General features: G+C 35.3%; 4 protein-coding genes across 10 annotated transcripts in view; 2 read left to right on the plus strand and 2 right to left on the minus strand.

Annotated features, from left to right (window-relative positions):
* Nucleotides 1-1,706: 1,706 nt before the first annotated feature.
* Nucleotides 1,707-9,247, minus strand: LOC148824052 (cytochrome c oxidase assembly factor SCO1-like). 2 transcript variants are annotated; one of them, XM_088927059.1, is made up of 7 exons: nucleotides 9,025-9,247; nucleotides 8,642-8,761; nucleotides 7,758-7,848; nucleotides 6,094-6,291; nucleotides 5,133-5,225; nucleotides 4,213-4,328; nucleotides 1,707-3,819 (listed from the first exon to the last, which is right to left on the minus strand). In XM_088927059.1, exons 1-7 carry the CDS (start codon nucleotides 9,187-9,189, stop codon nucleotides 3,685-3,687), a joined length of 918 nt encoding a protein of 305 aa, XP_088783185.1. In that variant the 5' UTR covers nucleotides 9,190-9,247; the 3' UTR covers nucleotides 1,707-3,684. The 2 variants fall into 2 exon arrangements, with proteins under 2 accessions (XP_088783185.1, XP_088783186.1); XM_088927060.1 differs by lacking the exon at nucleotides 8,642-8,761 and having other exon boundaries at nucleotides 9,025-9,232.
* Nucleotides 9,248-9,282: 35 nt separating this feature from the next.
* On the plus strand, nucleotides 9,283-13,179 carry adprm (ADP-ribose/CDP-alcohol diphosphatase, manganese dependent). Its single transcript, XM_088927058.1, has 4 exons — nucleotides 9,283-9,597; nucleotides 10,696-11,315; nucleotides 11,900-12,022; nucleotides 12,190-13,179. Exons 1-4 carry the CDS (start codon nucleotides 9,539-9,541, stop codon nucleotides 12,477-12,479), a joined length of 1,092 nt encoding a protein of 363 aa, XP_088783184.1. The 5' UTR covers nucleotides 9,283-9,538; the 3' UTR covers nucleotides 12,480-13,179.
* Nucleotides 13,180-14,191: 1,012 nt separating this feature from the next.
* On the minus strand, nucleotides 14,192-16,913 carry tmem220 (transmembrane protein 220). Its single transcript, XM_088927061.1, has 6 exons — nucleotides 16,706-16,913; nucleotides 16,232-16,261; nucleotides 15,963-16,023; nucleotides 15,730-15,853; nucleotides 15,434-15,493; nucleotides 14,192-14,749 (listed from the first exon to the last, which is right to left on the minus strand). The coding sequence occupies exons 1-6, from the start codon at nucleotides 16,832-16,834 to the stop codon at nucleotides 14,617-14,619; spliced, it is 537 nt and encodes a 178-aa protein (XP_088783187.1). The 5' UTR covers nucleotides 16,835-16,913; the 3' UTR covers nucleotides 14,192-14,616.
* A 2,635-nt stretch (nucleotides 16,914-19,548) lies between these two features.
* The window catches only part of LOC148824055 (dual specificity mitogen-activated protein kinase kinase 4), a 40,370-nt gene continuing 33,919 nt past the window's right edge, over nucleotides 19,549-25,999 (plus strand). For 3 of the 6 annotated variants that reach the window (XM_088926576.1, XM_088926578.1, XM_088926580.1), the window contains exons 1-2: nucleotides 19,549-19,772; nucleotides 20,655-20,690. In XM_088926576.1, the coding sequence (XP_088782702.1) occupies nucleotides 19,640-19,772; nucleotides 20,655-20,690 (169 nt within the window). In that variant the 5' untranslated portion in view covers nucleotides 19,549-19,639. Of the gene's footprint in view, nucleotides 19,794-20,654; nucleotides 20,691-25,999 lie in introns of all 6 variants that reach the window. The other 3 variants (XM_088926577.1, XM_088926581.1, XM_088926579.1) reach the window with 3 other exon arrangements.

The following is a 25,999-nucleotide window of genomic DNA, read 5'->3' on the forward strand; positions in this document are numbered from 1 at the left end:
ATTATGTATGAATCAAGCACTTGGCATCGGACATTCACAGAAATTGCCTAATGTGGGCAACATTTATAAGGGGAATAAAAAAATAACTATTTTTTTTTCACATGTGGTCAAAAGACAGGTTCTTGGCTAAGGCTGACGTGTGAATGGGGAAACCATCCACCATTTCTGTGAGGTTCTCCAGCTTTAACAGCTGATATTTGCTGCCCACCAGTAATATTTCAATTTTGTCACTGTTAAGCTTCAAGGAATTTGATGTCAACCAGAACTTGATGTCATGTAGAAAAAAAGTTAAGTGATGGAGGAAATAAATCTGAGAGTCATCTACATAACAGTGAAACTAAAGACCATGTTTGCGTAGAATCTGACCGAGAGAAAGCATATAAATAATAAAAAGCAATGGGCACAAGACTGAACCCTGTTTACACACTGTGATTGACTGAGGTTATGAGGGATTTATTTTAATAAAATATTTATTTTTTTACCAAGGGAAACAAAATTTTGCCTGCTGGTCAGATGAGAGCAGAACCACTTAAAAACACTACCATTGATAGACAAGAACATTCCATGTTTTTCTCAACACAATTCCCTAAAACCAAAGATTATTTAAAATGTACATTTTCTGCTGCAACACAATACTTTTTTCTTATGGGTTCTTCTAGAACCAGCAGATTACCTAAACACAAATTTTCTTGGGATAAATTCTGTTTAAAAACTCTGTTTACTGGGAAGAAATCATTATGTATTTTTTCTTTTTAAAATGCATTTCCCAGCTGTTGGCCTGATATAAACAGGAATAGATCTTAAATAAGACCACTGAAGAACTTCAGCCAAGAGACCTCTTCATGGCTTTCACTCATCTCTTCTGACTAGTCTGGGTATCACTCTTCCTACGAAGCATGGAAAATGTCTCAGAAATGAGACAGATGCTTTTCAAAGATATCTTGTGGAGGCTATCCACATTCCCAGGAGGTCGTCTTTCCTCTGGAGAATGTAGCAGGTGTCACCAGTGTAAGTGGATCTTCAGTCTGGGAGACTGCTGTCTAAACCATGTCTAGTCCAAGATAAGGTCATTGGTCAAGGTGAAGCGCTTCTTCTATAATATCCAATAGCAGCTCAGCAACTGTTTCTTTACATTCTGGAAGCAGGTACAAATATTACCTCTGTTCCATCCAATACAACACCATATGTTATTGCGAGCATTGGGAACAAAACATATTTTTGTATTGTTATCTCGCATAAAAATGTTATCTCGCATTATAAAATATATTAAATTGGTAGCAATGCACTAAGAAAATGAACAGTGCATGACTTTATCTGTATATTTAAAACTGTTCGAGAATGTATTTAGGAGATACAGCTTAGTAAAGGGTCTCATTTTGTCCTTGTGAATTACTTCAGCCTGATGTTATTTTGAAGAATGGTTAGTTCAATCTAACTGACTATCCATATCTGTGATGTGCTATAATGGGAGTTTTACAAATATCTGTGGCTTTCCCAAAACATATTGGATTGACATGAAAACTACTTTATTACAAACAATCATACATTCACATATATTATTGAGTACCTCAGGGAGCATATGGAAAGAACTATAAGCTTACGATGAAAAAAGGAGTGACAGCATTGGAAAATAGTGTGAAAACATGCAAGCCCGTATTTGCAGAATGTTGCTATTTAGACTTAAAACAGACACGTAAACGCAGAAACACCTTCTCCTTGCTATTAATTTATTTATACTTGTTTTGTATGGATGTACTTTGGGTATCCGTTAACACTGGGTGTCATTACTTTTACAGAACAAAACATATATTGGCCCTTTGTCATATCTATAATACATAAGAAGCAGAATATGCAGGACTGATACAGAACCTGGAAATCCTAAGACACATGTTTTACTTCACAAGAAGTGTTAAGAGACAGACCCTCCCTCCTACAGCCACAGAACACTGTGAGAAAGAGCAGCTGATGACCATGTGGGTGCCTTGGAATGCTGGGGAAAACCACCCAACACCTGTTATTCAAGCATCACTCTACTTATGTTTCATGAATGCATCACTGTTATTTAGAAGCACTTCATGCCCATATGGGAAGTAGTTGATTTTAATTTTGGCCTGACTTTATATTAAGGACACTGGACACTGTGACTATTACTAATCTTGGAATTGTAGCTATTATTCTGTGAATAATGTACTGTAACTAGTCAGTATATTTCATTCATTTTGATACAAATGTATCATGGGATAGAAATGGAAAAAGTCATGTGAAAATACCCTGTGAAAAACATCACAAAAGAAGTGATGCAATGTTTTTTTTCATTTTTTCTAATGAAAAGATGCATTCAATTAAATTGCAATAGTTTGCATTACAGTGCTTATAAGATTTTGACAGTTGGTAAGAACAGTCTCCAGTGAAAACTGGAATCTGAACATTCATACATAAGTCACTAGGCAATGGCTTTTAAAACATTTGTGATACAATTTGGTACTTTTTGCCAATGTTTTTAAGATACTCTTGTATCATGCTTTTATTTCCTAGCAGCTCACCTGTGTTACTTAAGAACAGATTTTAATATTTTCTTTACTCATCCCAGACATTGTCTTTGTAACTGTATAGTAAAGGAAAATATTAAAATATGGGTTTATATAAGGAAACCGTTATTTAAAATTAAAAGCCAAATGAAACTCAAACTTGGCCAAGGGGGATACCACATAATTAAAAGATGCCTAACATTTTAACTTATTTTTGTCACATTGCATTGATAAGAGGATCCCCTAAGTGATTTAAATGTTTATTACTATCCACCCACCATACAGGACTATTACGCTTTCTTTCATGTGTATTTTTGCATACACACCTCTAAAAGGCCATAAAGGCCTATTTAGTTTTGAAAAGATGCTACAGAACACTTAACATGTGATTGACATTATATCCCTAATCTGTTTAGTAACAGATGTAGACTTATTGAGGCTTATGTGTAAATGTCACTCGTTTCAAATTATTAACGTTCTAAATAAAGCTCAATTGAATCAGGATTGCTGGTAATAATTATAACCGTTTGCTTTGCTCCTTGTTCAGTATACATGCACTAGGATAACAACAAATCAGCAGTTTTACAAAGTGCTGAATTGATTTTTGAATTCTATTATATTCTGATGACTACAAGGATACTCGAATAATTGGATCAACCCCTCCTATCCCTTTTCTATTATTGCTAGTGTTTAGGCCATTATTACATTAAAAATCATACCAAAAGAACATTTTTTCTTTATGTTGACTTTAGAGATGGATGATTTATATTTTATGCTTTACAGAGTACAAAGAGACAGAGGACACATTTAAAAAAAATCATATATTGACACAGAGCATGTTTTTTATAATGACAACAAGATTGTTTTTTTCTAAATCTTTTCAGTGAAGCAATATGAAATTAATTTCCCTAATTTAGGTAAAGGAGTGTTAAACCAAGATGAACTTTCATTTGATAAGCACTGTAAGCATCCAAATCCTCTATGAAATGAAATATATAGTATATTTAATATATAGTATACTATATGCACCTATCACAAACTGTATATCTGTCCCAACCCAGCAGTCAGTTAAACCATCATGTTGCATGTGTCAGTAGTTCTTAGGTAGAAGATTCCTATAGTAAGACCTGGGTGTATCTAATTGGAGATACAGATCCTATTTTTTGTGTTTGTACTTTCTCATGTGTGATGCTATTGTAGCCGCAATCTCTGTGTTCTTCTTGTTCTGGCCAAAATAGTCAATGAAGTCACCATTAGGGCCAACAAGGTACATGATAATGGTATGGTCCACCTAAAAATAAAAAAAGTGAATTGTGTTAACAATGAAACAAATATTACAAAGTTATTAGTCTGTGAATTCCCTGTTTCATTTTAGTATTCATACTATACTGAAATCTGTCCAGCCATTGCAATATAGTATATCTTAATGATTAATTAACCTAGATATTTTTTTGCCTTTTATATTGGTTTGTGAGTTATCAGAAGTACTGTTAGAAGGCAATAATCTGAAATACATTTTTATTGACAATGAACTGTAAAACCGTATGACATTCTGTGAATGTTTAATGTCCATAAGCCTTTCAATACCCAGAACCTTCATAATATGGCACTTTTGCTTCAGCTCTGTGGCTGAGTTGAGAATGTTTGTATAAATGAACCAGCTTTACATCTGAAGAGAACTTACAATGTAATCATTGTCTTCATCTTTTGGTCCTTGACTGTAATAAACTCTATAGGCCCTGGACACTTTCTCCACCTGTTCATTTGTCCCAGTCAGTCCAATCAGCTTTGGAGAAAATTCTGAAAGTAAAGTAAATATATAAAACAAAGGACTGTGAACAATTAATCTTGCAATGTTCCTGTTTTACAGAAATAACGCTATGTGATGCAAGACATGGAACTGTATATTAAAAAATATTTAGAAGTGATATTGATCAATTGATTAAAAAATGCATATTAACATGATGGCCCACCAATGAATTACGTCTGCTGTTAACTATGGGTAAAACCAGAGTGTGTCTAAGGACTAAATTTAAGAACATGTACTCTCAAAGATAGCACATCCTGAGAAGGAACAGTAAAAATAGAATGAGAGTAACTAGAGAGACTTCACAAGTATAGAAAAACAAGTATCTATAAATTATACAGTATTATATATATTATTATAAATGTAAAAATGTAAAAGGAGATAAAATAAGAGGTAAAACAAAACTGAAGCAACAGTGCAGACATATGTGTGTCACACTGATGAATCCCAAAAGGGGTAAAACTGCATTGCACCTGCTGTCTTGAGTCTCTTGACTGTCTTATGTTTTCTCAATTTGTTTTTCAACCGTCTTAAAATTTAAAAATAAAAAGGGTATGACCTACAACAGGGTCATCCAATTCACATCGTAGGAAGCTGGGTTGTCTTCAATTTTGCTTTCCAACTCAGCTCTTCTCTAAAACAGTTTGATATTGAACTGCCAGTGAACCATCTTCTCCCAGATCTACCAAATTATTACAGCTTTACAGAAAGCAAAGCTGTGCAAACACAATGACAATGGACCATCCCGCATGATGACTTGTAATCCAGAATCAAATTGAATAAACAGAAACACTTGCCCTTTACATATCTTGATATTGCTTCGGGTGTATCCCTTTCTGGATCAATCGTGATGAAGAGGGGAGTTAAATTTGGAAGTGTGGGTATTCTATCTGGAAAAAGACAAGAATTAATCAATTCTCTCAACTTAAATGGAAACACAGGTCTGCCCCTTTAAAAGTACAGGAAGCAACTGAAGAATGGATGTCTAGTGCCATCTAATGACACAGCAATGATTTTTTTTTCTAGGTTGAGTTTCATCAAAGCACTCACTTAAACTTTCAGCTACACTGTTAATTTGCTTGTACTGTATAGCCTTTTTTCATCTTCTAAAAGTTATGACTATTTATTAATTTTATGAGTAACAATATCAAACAGCACAATTAAATAACTAAGCCAGCTTTAATTGCATAGATCTCAATATACTTTCTTTCATCACTGAATATATTGTTTCCAGTATATTGTGTACAAAACAACTTTTACAAATATAATAATAGATTTACATAAAATTCTGAACATTCTTAAAAAGCAAACATTTTTATCAATGATCAATGATGTCTACCAAAGCTAAAGCATACATTACTTTACAGTGCTCTAAAGTCTTCTTATAATCTTTAATTCTCCCAGAAAAACAACCTGAGCTAAACCACCAATCAGACTAATGAAACTACTTGGCCTGAATCAAAACCAAAAATATTTATCCACCTCTCCAGTTGTAAATTGCAGAATTGCCTGGTGGAAACCTTTGGTTATATAGAGATATCTTGATTTTAAGCAATGGAAATTCGCTAACACATATTAGATCTGGAATTTTTATTTGAATTTGGGTCATTTTCTTTGTAATGAGGCCTAAATCGAGAAAACCTCTATAAGCCTTTGAAACTTAAGGAACATATGCCAACGTCCCTCCTTCATGTAGACCAAACTAGAAAAAAGCTCACAAAGTCTTGGAATCTTTAAAGCTTCCTTGCACTGTTTTACCTATTTCATCAACCACTTCAATCATCTTCTCTAGCTCATCAGGGCAGATGTCTGGGCAGTGGGTGAAGCCAAAGTAAATGAGAATCCACTGGCCAAAGAAATCTTCACTATTCTTTGGCTTCTGGTTGTGGTCAATGAGGGAGAAGGGACCTCCAAGAGCTGGTTTTCCCAAAGATTTTGTCCTTTCCCGTTCAATCACTGTAGAAAACAACAACAATCACCAGTTAATTTCTCAGACTATCCACCCAACCATTTTCGGACTGATTTATCCAATTCATGGTCATGCAAGAGCCGAAGCCTATCCTGGCAAGCAGTTGGAGTAAGGTAGGATACACCCTGGACAGAACATCAGTGCTTTGAAGGGCACATACAGATACAGGCACACACACTCACACCTAAGGCCAATTTTCCCAGAAGCCAATTAACCTGTATGTCTTTAGACTGTAGGAGGAAACCAGAGCACAAAGAAGAAAACCCACGTGAATAAGGGGAGAACACACAAACTCCACACATATGGACCCCAGGTCCAGAATTGAGCCCAGCACTACGAGACAGTAATGCTAACCACTGTGGCACTGTGCTGACATTTTCTCAACTAAACCTAAGTAAATCAGTAAACACCAATTTTACAACATGATACATGTCTATTATTGGTCATTCTCTGATTCGATACTTGATCAATGGTGCATCACGTGAAAGCCTCCTAGGCTTCATTGTCATTAAAGGAGATAGTAATATAAATTATTATTATTATTATTATTATATATAATAACAACAATATAAATTATAGTGTTCTCCACCAGCCATTTTGCATAAAATGACTTTCAAATAAAATTTTAGCTTAATTCCCACATAATACTAAAAATGTATCCTTGTTCATCAAAGGGAGAAATAATCTCATTGTTTTGGTTTTCATGATAAAATATGAATTTAAAGATTTACTTAAAATTTAAGAAAACAATTTGTGGGTAATATATTAAACGCCACTTGTAGAACCCTCATATTATCACTCATCACTGGAAATGAGAGAAAAGCATGTCATGAACTGAATTTAAATGAATTGGACTGAATTAAACTTTACTGCCCCCAAAGCAAATTTGTCTTTCACATCAAGAGATTAAAACATAAAACATAAAACAAATATAACAATAATACATTACAACAACTGTCCAATACCAAAACAACATTTAACCACATCGTTCAATCACAAATCAATCTAATACCATAACAATAAAAACAGACAATTTGCTGGTAAAGTGTCTAAAACAACAACAATAAGATCCCTACCTGCAAACAATCTTTTCATTGTTCAACAATTGAATGCTTTTTGGTATGAATGAAGTAAATGCTTACTCTCCCAGAGGGTAGGAGAGTATATTCTAAAAAGAGTGGACGAGAGGGGTCATCTATGATTTTAGATGCAAGATTAATAATATGTCACTCTGTTAGACATGTTATTGAGTCCAAGGATGTGCTGGTAATCTTGTTCTGAAAGGACAAAGCACCTCTCCAACCCTGAATATGAAAGGTTAGAATGCTCAGAATCTCATTAAAATTAAGTCAAATATACAGAATTTCATTTACATATATTGCACTACGCCCTACTTTTGTGTGGCTTGTCATGTTTGTGCAGTAAAAAAAATGATATTCTAATTTTGACTTACTTTCCTCTTTTTCTTTTTTGAAGTATTTCATTCCTGCCAGAAGCACTCCACCAGATGCAAATGTTACTGCTAAAGATTTCCATGTAACAGGCTACTGGAAAGAAACAAGTTTATTTTTTGACATCAAGAACACTGCATGGATGACCCATCCAATTTAATTTTCTTAAAGTTTCATCAGGAAAAGATGTAACAGGAGCCACAATATGTATCCTATTTAAAAGCCCACTTCACATGTTTTCATATGAGCTAAGGTCACTTAAGTTGCAATATGCTAATGAATTTGTTAGCAAAAGTGAATACCCATCAACAGAATATCACACTGCATCATTAAAAAGCCCAATTGTCTAAAACGTATTTGATTTTAGATCAATTTGATCTAAAATCAAATACGTTGATCTGTTGATTCCATCCTTCCATCCATTCCTGCTTTATAGGTCATGGGACAGCTGGAGCCTATCCCGGCAAGCAATGAGTACAAGGAACTCCAGTGCACGGGATGGCATGAAAGACACACTCACACCACAGCCAATTTTCACAGAAGCCATTTAACCTACCAGTAGGCCTTTGGACTGTGGGAGCAAACCCCCATAAACAAGGGGAGAACATGCAGATAGAACCCTAGGAATCGAACCCAGGGCCCCAGCACTGCAAGTCAGCAATGCTCAATATACTATAGCAATATACTACTGCGCCACTGTGCCACCCTTTCAGTTGATACCGAATAGTTCATTTCAAATATGTAACAGCATGATTTTGTATTATCTGTCCCTGATGAAGCTACAAGACTTCAAAGCAAGACGTATTAAAGACTTGAAAACACCCTGAAAAAAGGTCAATTAATCAGACCTGAACATAACATAAATAAGTATATAATAAGCTCTTACCCCAGACTTTTTGTTTGATTTATCTCCTGATTGGGGAGGTGGAGGCATAGACGTGAATGTACGCGAACACTGTAGGGATTTAAGTTTTGTCTTGCGCGCGGGAGTGCGGATAAATGTTACCTACACCAAAAGGAACAATTTATTTTTAGAAGAAAATTACACTGCATATATTCTCAAACATGAATCTTACCAGATTATGCAGCGGTAACCAAGGCACGTATCATGAAATGAAACACGACAACTGTACATAATGTACTTCGGGGACTTGAAAATGTCTCGTTAGTCAGAAACTGAAACTTATCTAAGTTAACTAAGAGACACTGTTAAATTGTTTGCATTGCTTATAGATCATTATTTTGTTATAGCCCCAAAACCTGACATACCGATTTATGGAATCCCTGTAACGAAAAGGCAGGCAAGACGTTCCTCCGTGTTGCACACTGAAACGTGTAAAGAATATGAGTGTGGAAACCCGTCTGTAAAACACACTTATTTAACCATCGCAACTGTGAAGACAGGTGAGTGCTACCTGACACAAGTAACGCCATGATACTGTTCTGACCTTCCTGTACTTTTCCTGTGTAGGACGGAAATACTACCGTCAGTCAGTAGTGACAGTAGTAAAAAACAAACTACTTAATAAATCGTTCCGCCCCGTTTCTTCACGGTGTCTTTTTTTTATTACACAAATTAAAATATTGTAATTATTATTGTGTAATTTTCGGAAGCATCAATAGAGGTAGATTAGAGGAGAACATGAAAATGTATAGTGTACCTAAAAAGAAAAGAAACCTTAGAGATAAGCTCTCTTAAAGGAAGTCGCGTCATCCTGAATGTGATGTTGTAATTTAAATGCTGTTTAGGGGGAAAACAAAACAATAAATTCACTGTAAATTAATGTTTAAATTTAAATGGCAATTTCGTAATAGATCCGTAAACGAAGGCCGATTTTTCAGGTAAGTCTAGAAAAGTTATAAAATATAAGCTGAATCATGATCGTATTGTATGTGATCTGACAGGGTGAAAATACCTGTGCAGTTAAAAATATACAGGCTAACTAACAATGTTAGTAACAAGGGTTGTGCCATGGACCTGTTTTTTAAGTGGCCTTTTAGCTAGTTTATAAAGATCATACTCGCCAGTATTAGGAAATACAGTATTTTAAAAGAAATGCGTCAGCAATGTAAATTAGATATAGGTTTGATACCAAAATTTCCTAGTGGTAACAAAATATAGTATACATAACCAAGTTTTCTCCTGTTTAGGTGTTTATTTTCCAACCTCACAGCTGCCTTCAAACATACTGAACGCTTTAAGCGATCATAGCTGTGAAATAATAATAGAAGTAGGGAAGTGGAATTTACGAGGCTAAAGTTGGCTTCTTATTCGCGTTTTTCGTTCCACCTTAAATGCTGCTGTGATGTTCGACGATCTTCTGTCAAACTTTTCCATTTTAACAAGCAGGAAATTAAAACTCTAAGCTTCAAAGTAAGACCCTGTTCTTAATCGGATAATATTTCCTGTATATTCTCTCATTTAAAAATCTGTTCTGCAGCACATTTCAATTCGAGTGAATAATACTTGTGATAGAAATTAAACATTTTATATACGCATAGTGAAATGAATTAAGGAGAGGCCCATGCTTTGCTACAAAGAGAACAAAGATTTGGCCATGCACAGGGACAAATTTATAAACTAGGTATTGTTACGTCAACGCAATATACTGTACAGTATTTTAAACGGGCGAGGGACGACTAGCTCGTACAAAAGACATTTTAACGACGAAAAATGTTATTCTTTGATTTGCATGATTCATTGTTTTGTATCTACCCTATGGTGATTAGGGTCACACTATTCAGGTAGGCATTTCATGACTAATGCCTTATTTATCAGGAGATACTTTTTATAATATATAATAATATATAAAAATAATGTTATATAAATAATATATCAATAATTTTATAATATTGCATATTATATCTGAGTAATGTATGATGTACCAATTATATGCTCTCTAAAGGCACCAAACATGGGGATTTCTTTTATTTTTATAGACTGTGGACAACAAGTGGTAGATTACCAAACAACATAAGCACAAAAATGGATGACGGCAAACAACCCTTGTTTACTTTTGGAGTGATTGCAGATATCCAATATGCTGATATTGGAGATGGCTTCAACTTTCTTCACACTAGGAAACGGTATTACAGGAACAGCCTCACCTTACTGCGTAGAGCCAATCAAAAGTGGAAGTCAGAAGCTGTCCAGCCTAGCTTTATTCTCCAGCTTGGGGACATCATTGATGGGTTCAACAAACAGCATGATGCATCAGAAAAGGCTCTTCAGACGGTCATAAATGAGCTTCAGCAATGCAATATTGAAATTCATCACATATGGGGCAACCATGAGTTTTATAACTTCAGCAGAGATGATCTAATGAACTCTGTGTTGAACAGCAAAACCTTGGAAGATGCATCGAATAAACAAATTGTGGAAAACAGTACGGAGCTAAGTTATTCGTACCACTTCAGCCCTGCTCCGAATTTCCGATTTGTGCTGCTTGATGCCTATGATCTAAGTCTTCTGGGAAGAAAAGAACCAAGTCAAAAGTATTGCCAGTCACTTCAGATAATACAAGAACACAACAAAAATGAAAATCTCAACCATCCACCAGGTAATCGAGTTCACTTCCCTTACATTACTGTTTTAAGTCAGTGTTTTTGGATGTATACTTAAATGTGAGGAGTTTTACATTGAAAATGCAACAAATAGAACCTATTGCATTAATTAGAATGTAATTGGAAGCACTGAAACATACCTCGCAGAGGAGTTGATGATTAGAATATTAGTGGATATGAGGCTATCAGGAGAGATGGAAAAGATGGTAAAGCTGGAGGTGAAGAATATTGCCACGGAAGCTAAAATAAATAAAAAGGGTAAATGACAGGATTGTAGGAGCAAAAGAACAGTACGGAGCAAAATAAAGGATATCTGAAGAACTTTTTATATAAAGGAGAAAAGGTTGAATTGACTTTCACTTACAGTAGGTCAGGTGTTGAGTAAAGAAAAAAATATCAATATGCCACAAGATGAGAAAAGGAATGGTTCCATACATATTATTTTATCGTCCTGCATAAGTATTGTAGTTTCAAGGTAGGCCAATGAATTGTTAGAAACAGTAAAATAAGTAATACATGTTTGTTTTTACTGAAGTACAGTATGTATTTGTCCTCATATTGTTATTTTCTCTTGCCGTAGGGTATGCAGGAATGGAAGCACGGTTTGTTCAGTTCAATGGAGGATTTAGTAAAGCCCAGCTTGAATGGCTTGATAAAGTTCTCGCCTTCTCAGACAACAACATGGAAAAAGTTACAGTCATTAGTAAGTTTAACTATCAACCTGCATGCTTTAGTGTGAAGCAAATTAAAGTGGTGCACAGTCAGATGCTGTCTCTGCTGGATAATTTTGTCTTCTGGACTGAGGTTTCTAATGTTCAGAAATGTTTCTTGCAATCCAAAATTCAATTACACTTTTGTTTTTACATACAGGTCATCTACCGATACATCCAGGGGCTACCGACCCCATCTGTCTGGCATGGAACTATGAGGAAGTTCTTTCCATCTTGCATTCTCACAAAAGTGTCGTGTGCTTCATGGCTGGGCATGACCATGATGGTGGCTACTTCCTAGATGAATCTGGAGTGCACCATCTTACTTTTGAAGGGGTGATTGAAACACCACCAGACAGTGATGCGTTTGGCACAGTGTACGTATATGAAGACAGAATGATTTTAAAGGGGAATGGGAGGGTTTTAAACAGAGTTCTTATGTACCCATGACTGCAGTTCACTCATAAAGCATCATGTTTTCTATCTTCTGCTGTTAAGTCATAATTCAGATGCTGCTATTCTGAAAAAGAAGATTCATTTGCAATGAAAAAGGGAACAGCTGACTAATGAGCATAATGAAGAGGAAAGACAATGTAGGATTGAAACAAGGACTCCTTGATCTGCAGTACAGTACAACATGATCTCAAGCAACTCATTGTCTTTGCCTGCAGGGTACAAATCACTTTGTGAATGAATTGATTAAGTTTCAGGAAAATGAAAAATGCTGTATACAAAAAGAATAGATTAAACTGCTATGTTGTCAACTAGTTATACATATTCCTACATGGGAATAATGAAATCTAGTCCTCTTTCATCGTTTTTATTATGGGAAGGTTATCAACTACAATCTGTCAACCAAATTTTTTAGTGTAGTTTAGGAAAGCCTCTACCGTGCTTCTTAGTGGCCTCTTGTGGTGAATAAAGGTTTCTATCGAATCGAAAATAAACACAATTGCTAATGCCCTGCAGACTATCACAGAGTTTACATTATTATTTCATTAGGATGCAGATGTTTTATATTTTCTATTTATAGTGGAGATAGAAAAAGAGTATTTTATTTAATTTATTATACTTTAATTTTCCTCTAAATACTGTGGAATTGTGTTCATGTTCCTGTAAAGTGGTTAAGTGGAAAATAAAGGTTTAAAGTGAATAATATGAGAACATATAATCTATTTCCTTATCTATTTTATTACAGACAAAACAGATTTTAGCAAATGATTGTTACTGACAATAGATCAGAATGTCTTACAGAAAAAGGGACAATTCTATGGGGCTGATTGCTAGGCTGGAAACTACATGGTTGGTTTGGCTATCAGTGTGCTTTTTATGAATTAATGATTTATTTATGAAATAATGCAGTATTTTATGAATACTGCTAAATCCACGATGTTGGTTTACATGTTTTTTTGGAACCTGAAGAAGTCATAAAAAGCTTTTAACTTCACAAAACAAAACTGCTATTATTGTTGTTGTTCAAATTTGTATAATCACTTTAATCTCTTTCAGAAACACTTTTAATGTTTGCTTGATTAAAAAAAATAAGTGTCTGTTCATGGTTAACCTAAACTTATGTAATGCCACCTTTCTGGTCTTGGCATTTACTTATTTCTGATTTTAAACTGGTAGGCCTAGATCAGGGGTCTGAAACTCTGATCCTTAAGAAACCCAGCTGAGTGGGAATTATACATAGCCTGTAAATAGTAAATTTCTAAATGCAGTCACTTTTAAATGTAAGAATAAGCATATAGTCATATTTTCATTATTTTTAATATGTCTTTGTCTGAAAAATAAGTTCTTGTTAATTTTGATAAGATGATTCCCAGCAGTTTAGCAAATCAAGACAAGTAACTTGGGAAAACAAAATTCATGTCATGTTTGTTTTTCTTCTGTAGCTTGTGTTATTAAATGATAGTGCATGCATACTTAAGGCATGTTATTTGTCTCAAGTCACCCTTGGAAAATGTGTCATTTGCTATAACTTCAGATAACCAAAATACCCCAACAGTGTTATATATACTATGTGGTTAAGTTCCAGAAGGTCTTCCAGCTATTTTAGGTGTTAGTTGCCAGTATATGTCCAACATTAGCCATGTTTTGAGCAATATGGTTTTAAAATAAATTACTATTCAAGAAATACAATTAAGGTCTAAAAGGTCTGGTAAAATTGAGATTTTATTAAATGCTATATTTTAGGTCAAAAGTATTTCTACAAAGATGCTGTTGGCAACTTTGATACTGAATTAGTGCTGTTCTTTTAGTTCATCATATAAGGAATCCCCAAAGATTTCTTCAGTTCAAATTTCTTGACTTCACAAAGTCCAAAAGCTTTTTGTAGAGAAAAATTCTAAATACGTTAAGGATAAACCTAACTGTGTAATGCAGTGACACAAAATATACTTCATGTATGTATTCTACAATCAAACAGGTATCACGTTTGTATTCTCTTTTTAACTTTTGATGCAAAAATGCACATTGGACTTACTGTGTATATGTCAGGTTATTTACAAACATATTCAGTAATTGTAAACATTGGAACATTGTGGTATTATAAACACAGGTTTATCTTAATATTCTTTCTTGTAATTTACAGTGCGGTTTTACAATGTGAGGGCCAGGAGGACCTCAGCTCCTTGTTGATGTAGTAGTACAGCCATGTCACCAAAGGGAAAGCTGTGATTCCCACAGCAGTGGAAACTCTTAAGGCTCCAACTGAATTCCTGAAATAGAAAACAAATAACTGGATATGCTGAACCTATTTTAAAATGACTTATATTGGGCTGGATGAAAACATTACCCAATGTTGTACATTGTAAAAACAGTCAATCGAAAAAGTCAATCTAAAACTTCTGCAATTTCATTTTGACTTCAGTGTCATTAGAAGGAAGCCCAAATCATTACGCATCTCATCACTAAACTATAATTTGACATTGTAGAAAGGAAGTACGATATGTACGATATCTCCCATTTTCGTTGCTGAAAAGAGAAGAAAAGAAACATAATGTTTCGGCTGTATAGCCTTGGGTTTCTTCTCTTTTCTGCATGGAATAAACCTTTAGCCTACACATGCTGACACAGCTACCTACTTAAATATAAAAGTATACAATATAAGTAAAAATCTACTTTTTCTATGATTCTTGCCTCTGTTTTTATAAAGAAAATATGGATAAAGAAACAACTTTTGATTGTTTTGAATTCCTTTTAATAGCTATTTTAATATAGGATAGTAAAGTAAAAAAGTTTTTAACCTTCGGTTAAAGAAATAGATTTAGATGCATTACAGTGCCTTTAGATAAAATGAACTGTAAAATGAAGAAACCGCATTAGAATATCTATTAGAGTGTAAACATTGTATATTTTAATCACATTTCTCACCAATGGATAAAACAAGAGGAACACCTCACCTTCCTGAATGACGACACAGGATCAGCCACACCACGATTAATACTAATCCAGAGAACTCTCTAAGAGAACAGCAAAAAAATAATAGAGTGATCAATTAAGGTGAGAGAGATTAAAACCAAGTGAAGTGTAACAATACTTCCAAAAATAAAAGTAAAGGGTGATTACATCAATATAACTATACTGGAATCAATATAATATATAATCAATATAAGGAATCAATTATAAAATCAGTCTTTAATATTAATTGTTCAAACCTATGCCAGAGTTTACCTTTGGATAGAAAAGTGACAATTACCTTCCTTCTTCTTTCTGGAAGATATTTTCAGCTTTACTTTTATACAAGGACCATCCCAACATGGCAGCTACAGCAGCACAAATAAGCATATGAAGATCAGATAGTCTCCTCCAGATTAATACCTCTGAAAAACAACACATTCATCTTGATTTTGCAGTTACTGAGCTACATAGCATAGGAGGGACTGGATCAGCTTTCATGACATAAAAACAGATATCAGGACAGAGTCATACCTGTAATTGGAGGCTTAAGGCTTATCAGAAAACACAAAGAAGCTGGGATTGAATATGCAACCTGTAAATACAAACGCATTTATAATCTTGGAAGTCAGGAAATAAAAACAGTAAGATTTTCCAAATACAGCCAGCAGGTGTCGCTCGATGTTCTTTAGAGGCCCTTTAAGATGCATTTGAAGATACGCACTGGTAGAGTTCGTATGCTTTCTCTGAAGTGAAGAATTCAGTTTTATACTTCGTACTACGGTGTACTGTTTAGGACTCACCATCCATATGCCAGCATCGGGGTCATTGATCTAGAATAATCAAAAATAATTAAATTGATTTTTTTCTGTCTAGTTTGAAAGAGCAACAATGATAAAAAATAGTTTTAAAGGTGTTTTTTAAAACAAAAAAACGTTTATGTCATCAGAGAAACAATACATTTGTGGATGTTGAGTTATCCATACCGCATAAAACTCAAAATACATAAAATGCATTCAGTGTTTGAGAACGATTACATCGAATTACTTAAGTATGACAGTGTTGAAATATATGTGCTTATGACTTCTAAATTATACAACAATTTTATAAACTATCACAGTTTTTGTCACCAAAACGTAACCAGCCTCAGTACTATTTATTAATATAAACAGCATACACACACCTATAAAGATATTAAAGAGTTTAAACAAATATATAAAAACAACTGCACTTCAATTTCCAAAACAAGTCAAATTTGTCTTTAGTACGGTACTTGCCTGCACATATGCCGCTAAAGCAAAGAAAAAAAACATACACAAATTGCAGCTTCTCCATAATACTTGAAAACACTCCGAAGACCCGCATTTTGTTTTTCCGTTTTTTGTTAATTCGTGTTTCTTGCTCATTTTATTTTTTTGTCAGTACTTTGCCCAGATGAAAGAAACTGCCATTATTGAGTTTGAGTCAGATCACATGGACATTTGCAATGCAGTTTGGGAATTATAGTTCCATTAGCGTAGCTACAGAGCACAAATTAATAGTATTGTACATTGTGCATTGTGCATTAAGCGAAAGCACAAGGTTTAAAATTGTGGTAGATCTTGTAAGAATACTGTAGTAAACTGTTGTTATCCACTGTTAACAAACATTTAAATAAATGCGTATTTATCGAGGTAAAGAAGAAAAGATCTGAACATATGTCTTTAGAGGAACAATAAATAAAGTATATTAAAATGCTGTTGTATTGCTGTTATTGTAACTGTTCTCCGGTTAACTAGTTGGTCATGCACCTGCCATACTACCATGTTACCCTGCAAGGCATAAAGCCTCAGTGATCTAGACAATGAGCCTGGTCTTGCTCACTGCCATCATAAAAGTGAACTGTGCCTCCACAGGTCCACTCAGCCATTCACAAAGCTGACTGTTGCAACCAGTCTTCCACCTTCCTGATCTATTCCCATGCCGCAAGGAGGTCTGGAGGTGATGCAGGAGTTCTTCCTCTACCTCTCCTCCACTCCAGCAGGGTCGAGGGGCCTGTCCAGTGCCTTTCATCTCTGTATGAATTTTCTGCTGCCTGGAGTCTTTCTTTGCTCCCCAGTTAGATCTTCCTGCTGTATTGGGAGTCTGTTTACTGTCAGCTGGCTCCTGGAAGACTCTAGTGGTCCTGTGCTTCGCTTTTATTGCCCTTCTACTGACTTGCCTGTTCAGTCTGAATTGCCATCCTGTAATCCCACTCTGACACCACTAACATTATTGTAACACTGCTCAGCATCTATGCAAGCCCTGAAGATAAAGGATATCTTCTGACCCAGACTGCAGCTCCAAAAGGGTGGTGTGCTTTTTATTTCTCTGAAAGAGGCAGCTCAGGCAATTGACTGCACCAACACACGCCCCACAGACTGCCACTAACTGCATTGACTCTCTCTCTCTCTCTAAAAGGGGCCCTTATTATACCCCCAAGGACTGTGGTGATGTGACAGTGTGGGGAATCTCACACTGACGGTTGAAAGCAACCACACCTACTGAACACAGTCATGGGCATTCAGAAGAGGCATATAAGAGTCAAAACATCACGCCATAGACATATAGGGATAGAGGCATTATTAATATATATTTACATATACACATCTTTACCTAGGCAATATGGCCTCTTGGTACGCTATTTATGGATATGTAGACATACTACAGTACACTTCTATAAAGGCTTTTCTAGCCAATAATGCCGCAGTTAGAAATATAAGATCATATATTGGCCATATACAATTTCTTGTATTAGGAATTTGTCTTTTCACATACCCCAACTTGCTCTCCATGAGACACACAGACAGGGAAAGAAGCTTGGGGTCAGAGTGCAGGGTCAGCCATTTATATGGTGACCCTGGAGCAGTTGCGGTTAAGGGCCTTGCTTAGAGGCCCAATGGGGTAGGATTCTTCTGCAGGCTGAAGGATACAAACCAGCAACCTTCTAGCCACAGGCGCAGATCCTTAACCACAGAGCCACTGCACCGCCCTAAGAAAGGTACACATATTCTCCACTACACACACTACTCCACTGCTCATCAATACTTCATAGTATTTAGAGAACAAATTTGTATTTACAATGACCTGGAGAGTACTCCTTTTTACAACATGGCATTTGTGTTCCTATCTCTCCTGTCTCCTAGTCTCCAATTCCCTTCTGCTTCAGGACCTCCCGAGACAGAAGGTCAAACTACAGTTCAATAATGATAATGTGGACATGTTGAAAATAAATGAAGTTCTTACAGCTGCTGTAACTCACAGATACTAACCACTACTTAGCACTGCAGGTCCTACTGTAAGTCACACTCCACATTCACACACTTGCCTGTTCAGTCTGAATTGTCATCCTGTAATCCCACTCTGACACAACCTAAAATCCCCAAATCCCCAAAAGGAATAAACAACTACAGGGAACCCCCTCCATACACACTCCTACTATTTATAGCCCAGTTCTTTTGTCTTATATTGCAGCTATTATACTGTAGCTGCTTTGATGTATGTTAAACGTAAGGGCATAAAGGTAGTATGTCATTTTTTGTTGTATACGAAAATCTCCAAGTAATTATTCTACATTCAGCACTAAAATCATATTAGGTTGCAGTACTGACATTTTTGGGTGGGGGAGGAGAGTATAGCCAAATCCTTGCATAATTTGAAAATATGTAACTTAGATTGAACAACAGCTTTACTATTTATAAAGTGGGACTAACTACAACTCGCACCGCAAATTTTATGCCTAGTGTGTCTTGGCTCCTTTTAATTCAGGGCTTTCATTTATAGCACTAGCAGTGGTCTGGCGATTACTGTGGAATGGGAAATACTCTGACTTTATCAGACTTTATTGCTTTATTGTGGATTTTGAGGCGCTGTCAGACTACGTGGGCGGAAATTGACGGGCTGGTCACATACAGTACTTCAACCAACTGAGTACTGAATTGTGTAGTGCTGGTTTCTCAAGCTAGTTGTCTCGTGATTGCTCAATGGTTCAAAACTGAATAGTAGTTTATTATATAAATTGTATTCTGCTATGTTGAGTTTCGTAGCTAGGTGTCCTGCGAGACTTTGAATGGTTTTAGACTGAAGCGGTGTAGTGCTATATTGAGTTCTGTAGCTAGGTGTCCCTGCCTGTGAAGGGTGAAGCCACTCACTGCATTGCAGCCTCAGTGCTGCTGCTGGAATCAAACACAACAATGGCGACTCCCAGCCCCAGCACCAACTCAACAACCTCTTCCAGCAACAACAGCAATAACGCAGGATCTACATCTACATCACATCAGCACCAGTCCCAGTCTCAACACATAACAACAGTGAGCAGCATGCAGGGTAAGCGCCAGAAAACAAAAAGTCCGTAAACGTTTTTATTTTATCAGAATAATTGGAGAACATGATTGGTGAAAGTCTCACTGTGTACTCTAGTACTGCTGCACCGTAGCGATGCAGTTTGCATTTCCTTATCGCCACTGTCTGTAGGCCTCTATGTTTAGGAAGCTTTTAATTTACCTCTCCGTGGCATTTCTAAAATCCAGAAGATTGCGAGAGCGAGACGTGTTAGACATCGTGTTAAATCACTTTACAGATCTGGATTTCTATGGGGCGGTTTTCACTGAATGATTTTTATGGCCAAAGGCCTAAATAGTCTAGTTTTATACGGATTTTTAAATTATATTTTTCATTTCTTTTAAAATTCAGTTCCATTTTTTTACATTGCAAATGTGAAAGGTTACATTCAGGGATACCGTTAGAAAGCTGCAGTGACCTGCTCAATTAAATGAGCTTTGTCATTTCTTGTGTTGTGTTATTTTTGATATTTCAAGGCCTCACGTGCAGTAAGTAGCCTGGTTCACATATACCTATGCTATTGAAGACTACTATGCAGTGCTTATTCTTGCTACAGGTTGTTTAATAATGGTTTTAGTACTAATGTTACGCCGCAAATGATATAAAAAATCGAGCCCTGAAGCTGTACAAACGTTGTGTGGATTACTGTAGCAATTTCTTTAAATCTCCAACAATAAAATATTTAACAAAAATGGGCACTGTAGAAAAAAATGTTGCAGATTTTCCTTCATTTGTGTACATTCGATGGCCAGAAGATTTTATGAACTAATGCGCCATGATAATCATGTAGGCGAGATGAATACAGTCATGATTAATAACACATTGTTGCATTATACAAGAATAAAATGTTTCATTTAAACCTTGCAGAGACCAACACGTGCTGGAGATGTCAGAATGAAACAGGTACTCTATTATCTATTTTATAGGAATGTACTGTAGTAACGTTTTATGAAGTCAGAAGTAAAATGTGTTTTTAAGTGCAGTGCTGTCAGACACAAAATCAACATATCTCAATGTGGCTGCAGTGCTTGGGGATGTTACTAATGCATCTCTGTTGTGATAAAAGCCCTTTTGTATTAAATACTAAGGAAATAATGCATTTTATGTTGAAGCTTTTAAAAGAACACGTACTGTATCCACTGTTTTTATCTGTTTATACCAGTGAAATAGTAGTCTATTCTTTGTTAGTTCGTGCTGTAAATATTAACTACTTTTATTGTGTAGTATTAAATTCTGCAGGACTTATATGTGATTGAAATGCCAATATTTGCACAGTCAGCACATGGGTAAAATATGCAGGAAATTCCTATACAAGTAAGAGTAGTTGCTGAAAAAGTATTTATGTCCATTGGAATGCTTTTTACCTTGAATTTCCATATTGTTATGTGAAAGAAATTTCTGTGCAACGCATGCAGCATTAATATATTACTCCCATTTTGTGTGTCCATTAGGTCAGGGGTTGGCAGGATGTTTTTCACTTTTAGTTTATGGCACTGAAGGAAAAGGTGCTGGCAAAAGTTGTTGTTTCATAGCTTGATATTTTGGCTATTTACTAAGTTTGAATTGATTGGAATCCCTTAGGAGTATTGCCAAAGCTTGCCGAGCTGCAAGAAGTCAAATTGAAGAATGCAGTTTGAGCTTGTTCTGTGTTTGAGCATAGTCCTGCAATTGCCATGCGTTTGCTGAATTACAAGCCTTGTTAAAAGTGCAGCAGTTCCTTATTATTGCTGTGCAGCTGTGTGGCATAGTTACATAATTGTATCCTGCTAAAAGTCACATGAATGGGTTAGGTGTCCAAGCACATGGAAGATAGCCTACTGTAGATGAACTGCAGATAACACAGATGGAAATACAGTCCAGGTGTAGAGGACATACATTGAAAAAAATAACTAGGCTTAAAGGAGTTAAGTTAAATAAAATGAGTTTTTGGAAGTTGTAGGTGTTAGTAACAAGCTATCCCATCATATTAGCAAAGCTGATTCTGTGTTATTCTTCAAAATACACCATGGTGCGGCCCTTGTATCAATTAGTTACTAGCTACACAGCAGGTGGAAACTACTGAATGACATCCTCTTATTTGTAATGTTGTTACATGACGAGCTGACAGGCCTGAAATACTGATTTCTTCATCTGTTTTTCATTTTTTCTGATGTTTTCTTTTAAATATCTCACAAAGTGGTAGCTAACATGTTATCATTATAAGTTGGCTTTTTGAACATTGTGAAGAAAGGAACAGCTTGATCTTTTAGCTAAGGTACTTTTCATGGGGAATTTTAATAAAACCATATTGGATTTAATTAACTTCACAATAGTTCAAAACACAAATTCTACAGTTTCTGCAAAGCTGTAGAATGAAGCTTTAAAGTTTTTATTATTACTCAGCTTTAATTAATAGCTTGTATTAGTATTGACAGTGCTATTAAACTAGATTAAGCTTTCACATGTACATAAATACGGTATATTTTCTTCAGTCTCGTCATATCATAAGGCATACTGTATACACATCTGACTTTGAAGTGACAGTCCATATAGTGGCATCAGAAAAAAAGCTCTTACTTGTCACTCTTATTTTTTTTTCTTTTCCAACACAATATAGATTTGAATATTAAATCTGTTTTCACCATGTTTGATTAATTGATAGTCATGACTGACCATGATGCACATACCTTACTTTGACTATTGAATAATTGCTTAATCACCTTATTTGGCAGAGAGTTTATTGGGATCAGGTCATATGACCATTTGACCTGTTGAATGTCTTGTTAAAATCTTGTAAGAAAACAAGCAGGGAAGTACATTTAAAACTAAGAATAGGAGGGACCTATTTACATAACGTCTAGAACTAGAGCTGTGCAGCCATGTTTTTGATGCTGATAAACCTGGCTTCCTTTAAAAGAAGGAGGACATTTGGATCAATTAGCTACTAGCTACTGCTATCTACAGATAGTTAAGTATTAGCTGTACTAAGAGGGCCAAATAGTCTCCTCTCATTTGTAATCTTTCTTATATACTTATTTTATACCTTTATTTGTTTCTTAGTTATTTCTGCAGTTGCTTTGTGTAAGCTACTTTATTTCTTGTTATTAACACAATGAAGGCCTCGTTTTGTAATAGTGTGAAAGCTCAGCTGGGCAAATCAATTAAATATATTAAAAAATGAGATCAATAGATTCATTAGCCCTGGAAAAAAAGCTAGCCTCTAACCGTTCTTTTCATGTTCAAACGTAGAAAGAAATCAGTATACCCTTCCTATCTAGAGAACAATTCCTTTGTTCTGTCCGTGTGTTGGAAGCTGGACTAAGTCAGCTCACTGTCACTCATCAACTGGGGGTGTTCAGTTTCTAACCTGGCAAGGCATTATAGACAAGTTCAGTCTGTCCATTAAAGACTATGAGTCATGACACCTTGCCAAGATCGATGGGGAGTTCCAAGTGTGATAGCCTGGCCAGGAGTGTCTAGTCACTAGAAAACTCCACTTGTGATTAATGGCAACCTGATCGCATGGCGCTACATTGATCAATTCCTGGAATCTCACTTGCCGCCCTCCCAGCAGTCCTGGTGTGACAATGTTCTAGCAGGGAAAAATATATTCTTGCACTCCTTGTATAAGTGTGGCTTTATTGCATGATTTGTGCAAGTTGTATGATAGGAGTGGGAGAGAATTCCCACATAATAACATCAGCAATCTACTGCAAAGATTGTGTTGCACATATTTAGCTAGCTTTCATTCTATCGATGGCCTTGTTAATGCTACTAGCTTGAGATTTGATAGTAGATAGCCTCTTTTGATTGAATCTGTTAATGACAAATGTTAAAAAGCATCATGAATTTCTCATTGCAGCATAAACTCGTCTTGGATTTAATTAACTTCATAACAGTAAAAAAAAAAGCTGTGCTGCAATGAAGTAATTTTTATTAAGAATTTTGTGCATTTGTTGTAGTTAGAAGTGTTTTTGTAACAATACCTGTTTTTTGTAACAATACCTGTTTCTTTAATTCAGATTTGTTTCTTTGCCATATTCCAGTAACGTACAGTAATTACATGATCATTGATGTATGCTGATGCGTTGAAAGGGGGGTTTTGTTTGATATAATGGGAACAGACAACAAAAATAGAACAAAATGTAATAAAATGTATATTTTTCTATTGAGTAACACAATGAAATTTCTTTATAAAACATTAATGTAGACAGAAAATAACAGTGTTGTGTGCTACTAGAGCACTCCTGACTGTATAGAGGGTGTTATTTAAAGGAACAGTAGATACAAACTACTTCTAAGTTCTGACTTTGGTCCTTATTTCCATAACTTTATAGTATTGCCAGCTGAACTGCTTTTATATGACATCACCTACACACACAATTGATCGTAGGGAAAAACAAAATAATTAAATCAGATCCTGACAGTCATTGTTGCCATTAGCATAGTCATCTGCCAGTATAGGTGTACCTTGCCATTTTTACAGAAGCAGATTTGCTCTGTTCACTTAATAAATGAGTGCACAAGGTAAGCTGCATGCATCTGAATTCTGATACTTTCCTGCCTCCTTTGGTATAATGTCATGGTGGAAAATTATCCAGGATTTAAATTCCCATCATGCCTTATAATAGGCCTCTGCCTGGCATGGTTTTATTTTTTGCCCCTACTGTTCCCCCATGTGGTGAATTATATAAAAAATTGAAGCTGCCAGACATCTTTCCAGTGCCTTGTTTTATGATTTTAATGTGCTCCATACTGTTCTGTTCCTCATCGTTTGTTCAGAGAAAATGAATAATGTTATTTTTTTACAATTTATCAATTTTTTGAGATACATTGTTTATGTTCTTAAGTATAGTTACTGGGGAAGATTTGTATATTTATCTCACAATCTTCCTTGTTTTCAAATTGTTTTTCTGAGTAATTTACTGTAAGTGTGTTTCTCTTGCAACATACTTGCTTCATGATTTTCCTGAAAGCCGTGATGACTAATTCTCTTTAAGATGAAATTCTGAGCAGAGGTTGTGAGTAATATTTAAAATCCTTCATTAGGGATACAGTCCTTATATAGAAACAAAAAGGAAAATTACAGAATTGTTTTTTTCATTTAAAATTGGCCTTAAGATTTATGTTCGATGTTGATCTAATGTTCTTCATAGTATCAAATACATTTGAAATAAAAGAATAATTACTTCTGTAGTTTACAGTGTAAATCGTACTCATAATGCAAATCCATAGTGATAGCTGGTTGAAAATGTAAAGGCTAAAAAAATGACCATGTATAATAATTGATTGGACAAAGAAAATTGTTTTTTTACAGCTTAATCATGTGTAAGCTGTGTTTTACATATTTGATTTTCAAGAAACATTGTAATCATAGAGGTTAGAACACAGGATATAGATTGTAATCCTTAACCTTTATTGTATTGTGATTTAAAAATCTTCAACTACCATTGAAAACTAGCTATGAAAATACCACACATACTGTAAGTGAAATAAGTGCATATTTTAGAATGCTTGAATATTTAAAACCTACTTATAGACATACAAGGGAGATTAAACATTTTTATGGGCTTTAAATATTAATTTGCTCAATGATTAATCAATGTGTGGTGGTAGTTAAGAGCCAGAGTTTAAAGACAGGAAATAATATTTCACTGATTTAACATCACAGTCTGTTGCTGCATTCATGTAGTGCTGAAATTGGTGACTATAATTTTTTATCTCCAGTTCCATCTAAAATGTTAGAAAATGCATAATTACTGAAGTGGAAATAATTTTGACAATGCTAATTATCTTTTGTCACTAGATGTGAAACTAGACATATACATTCAAGTATGACAGACTGTAGTCTTTTTTCACAAAGTTCTTGCTTTTAATCCACTTAAGTTGTCAATCTTGGTAGCCTTAAAATTTCTTTGTGCATAATTCTGCGTGCCTATTGAGCCGATTTGGCCCTCTGAATTTTCTTCTCACAAAAGTGCTGATAATAAGCTGACATATAGCAGCGTTAGCCTTTTCCGCCTTGATAAAGCCTGTGGTGAACATGCCCAATCTTGTTTGTCCAATTAGACAAAGCTCTTTTCTTTTAATTGATCGGTATTTTGAATGGAAGAATAATACTTTGATTACATGAAGAATGTTTAGAACACATGATATAAAGATAGTCATAGTCCTTCCTAACTGTACTGAATATGTTTGGCCATTTTACAATTCATAGCTGATGATTATTAATG

This window comes from Atractosteus spatula, chromosome 11, assembly GCF_055471065.1.
Source record: "Atractosteus spatula isolate fAtrSpa1 chromosome 11, fAtrSpa1.hap1, whole genome shotgun sequence".
Classification (NCBI taxonomy): domain Eukaryota; kingdom Metazoa; phylum Chordata; class Actinopteri; order Semionotiformes; family Lepisosteidae; genus Atractosteus; species Atractosteus spatula.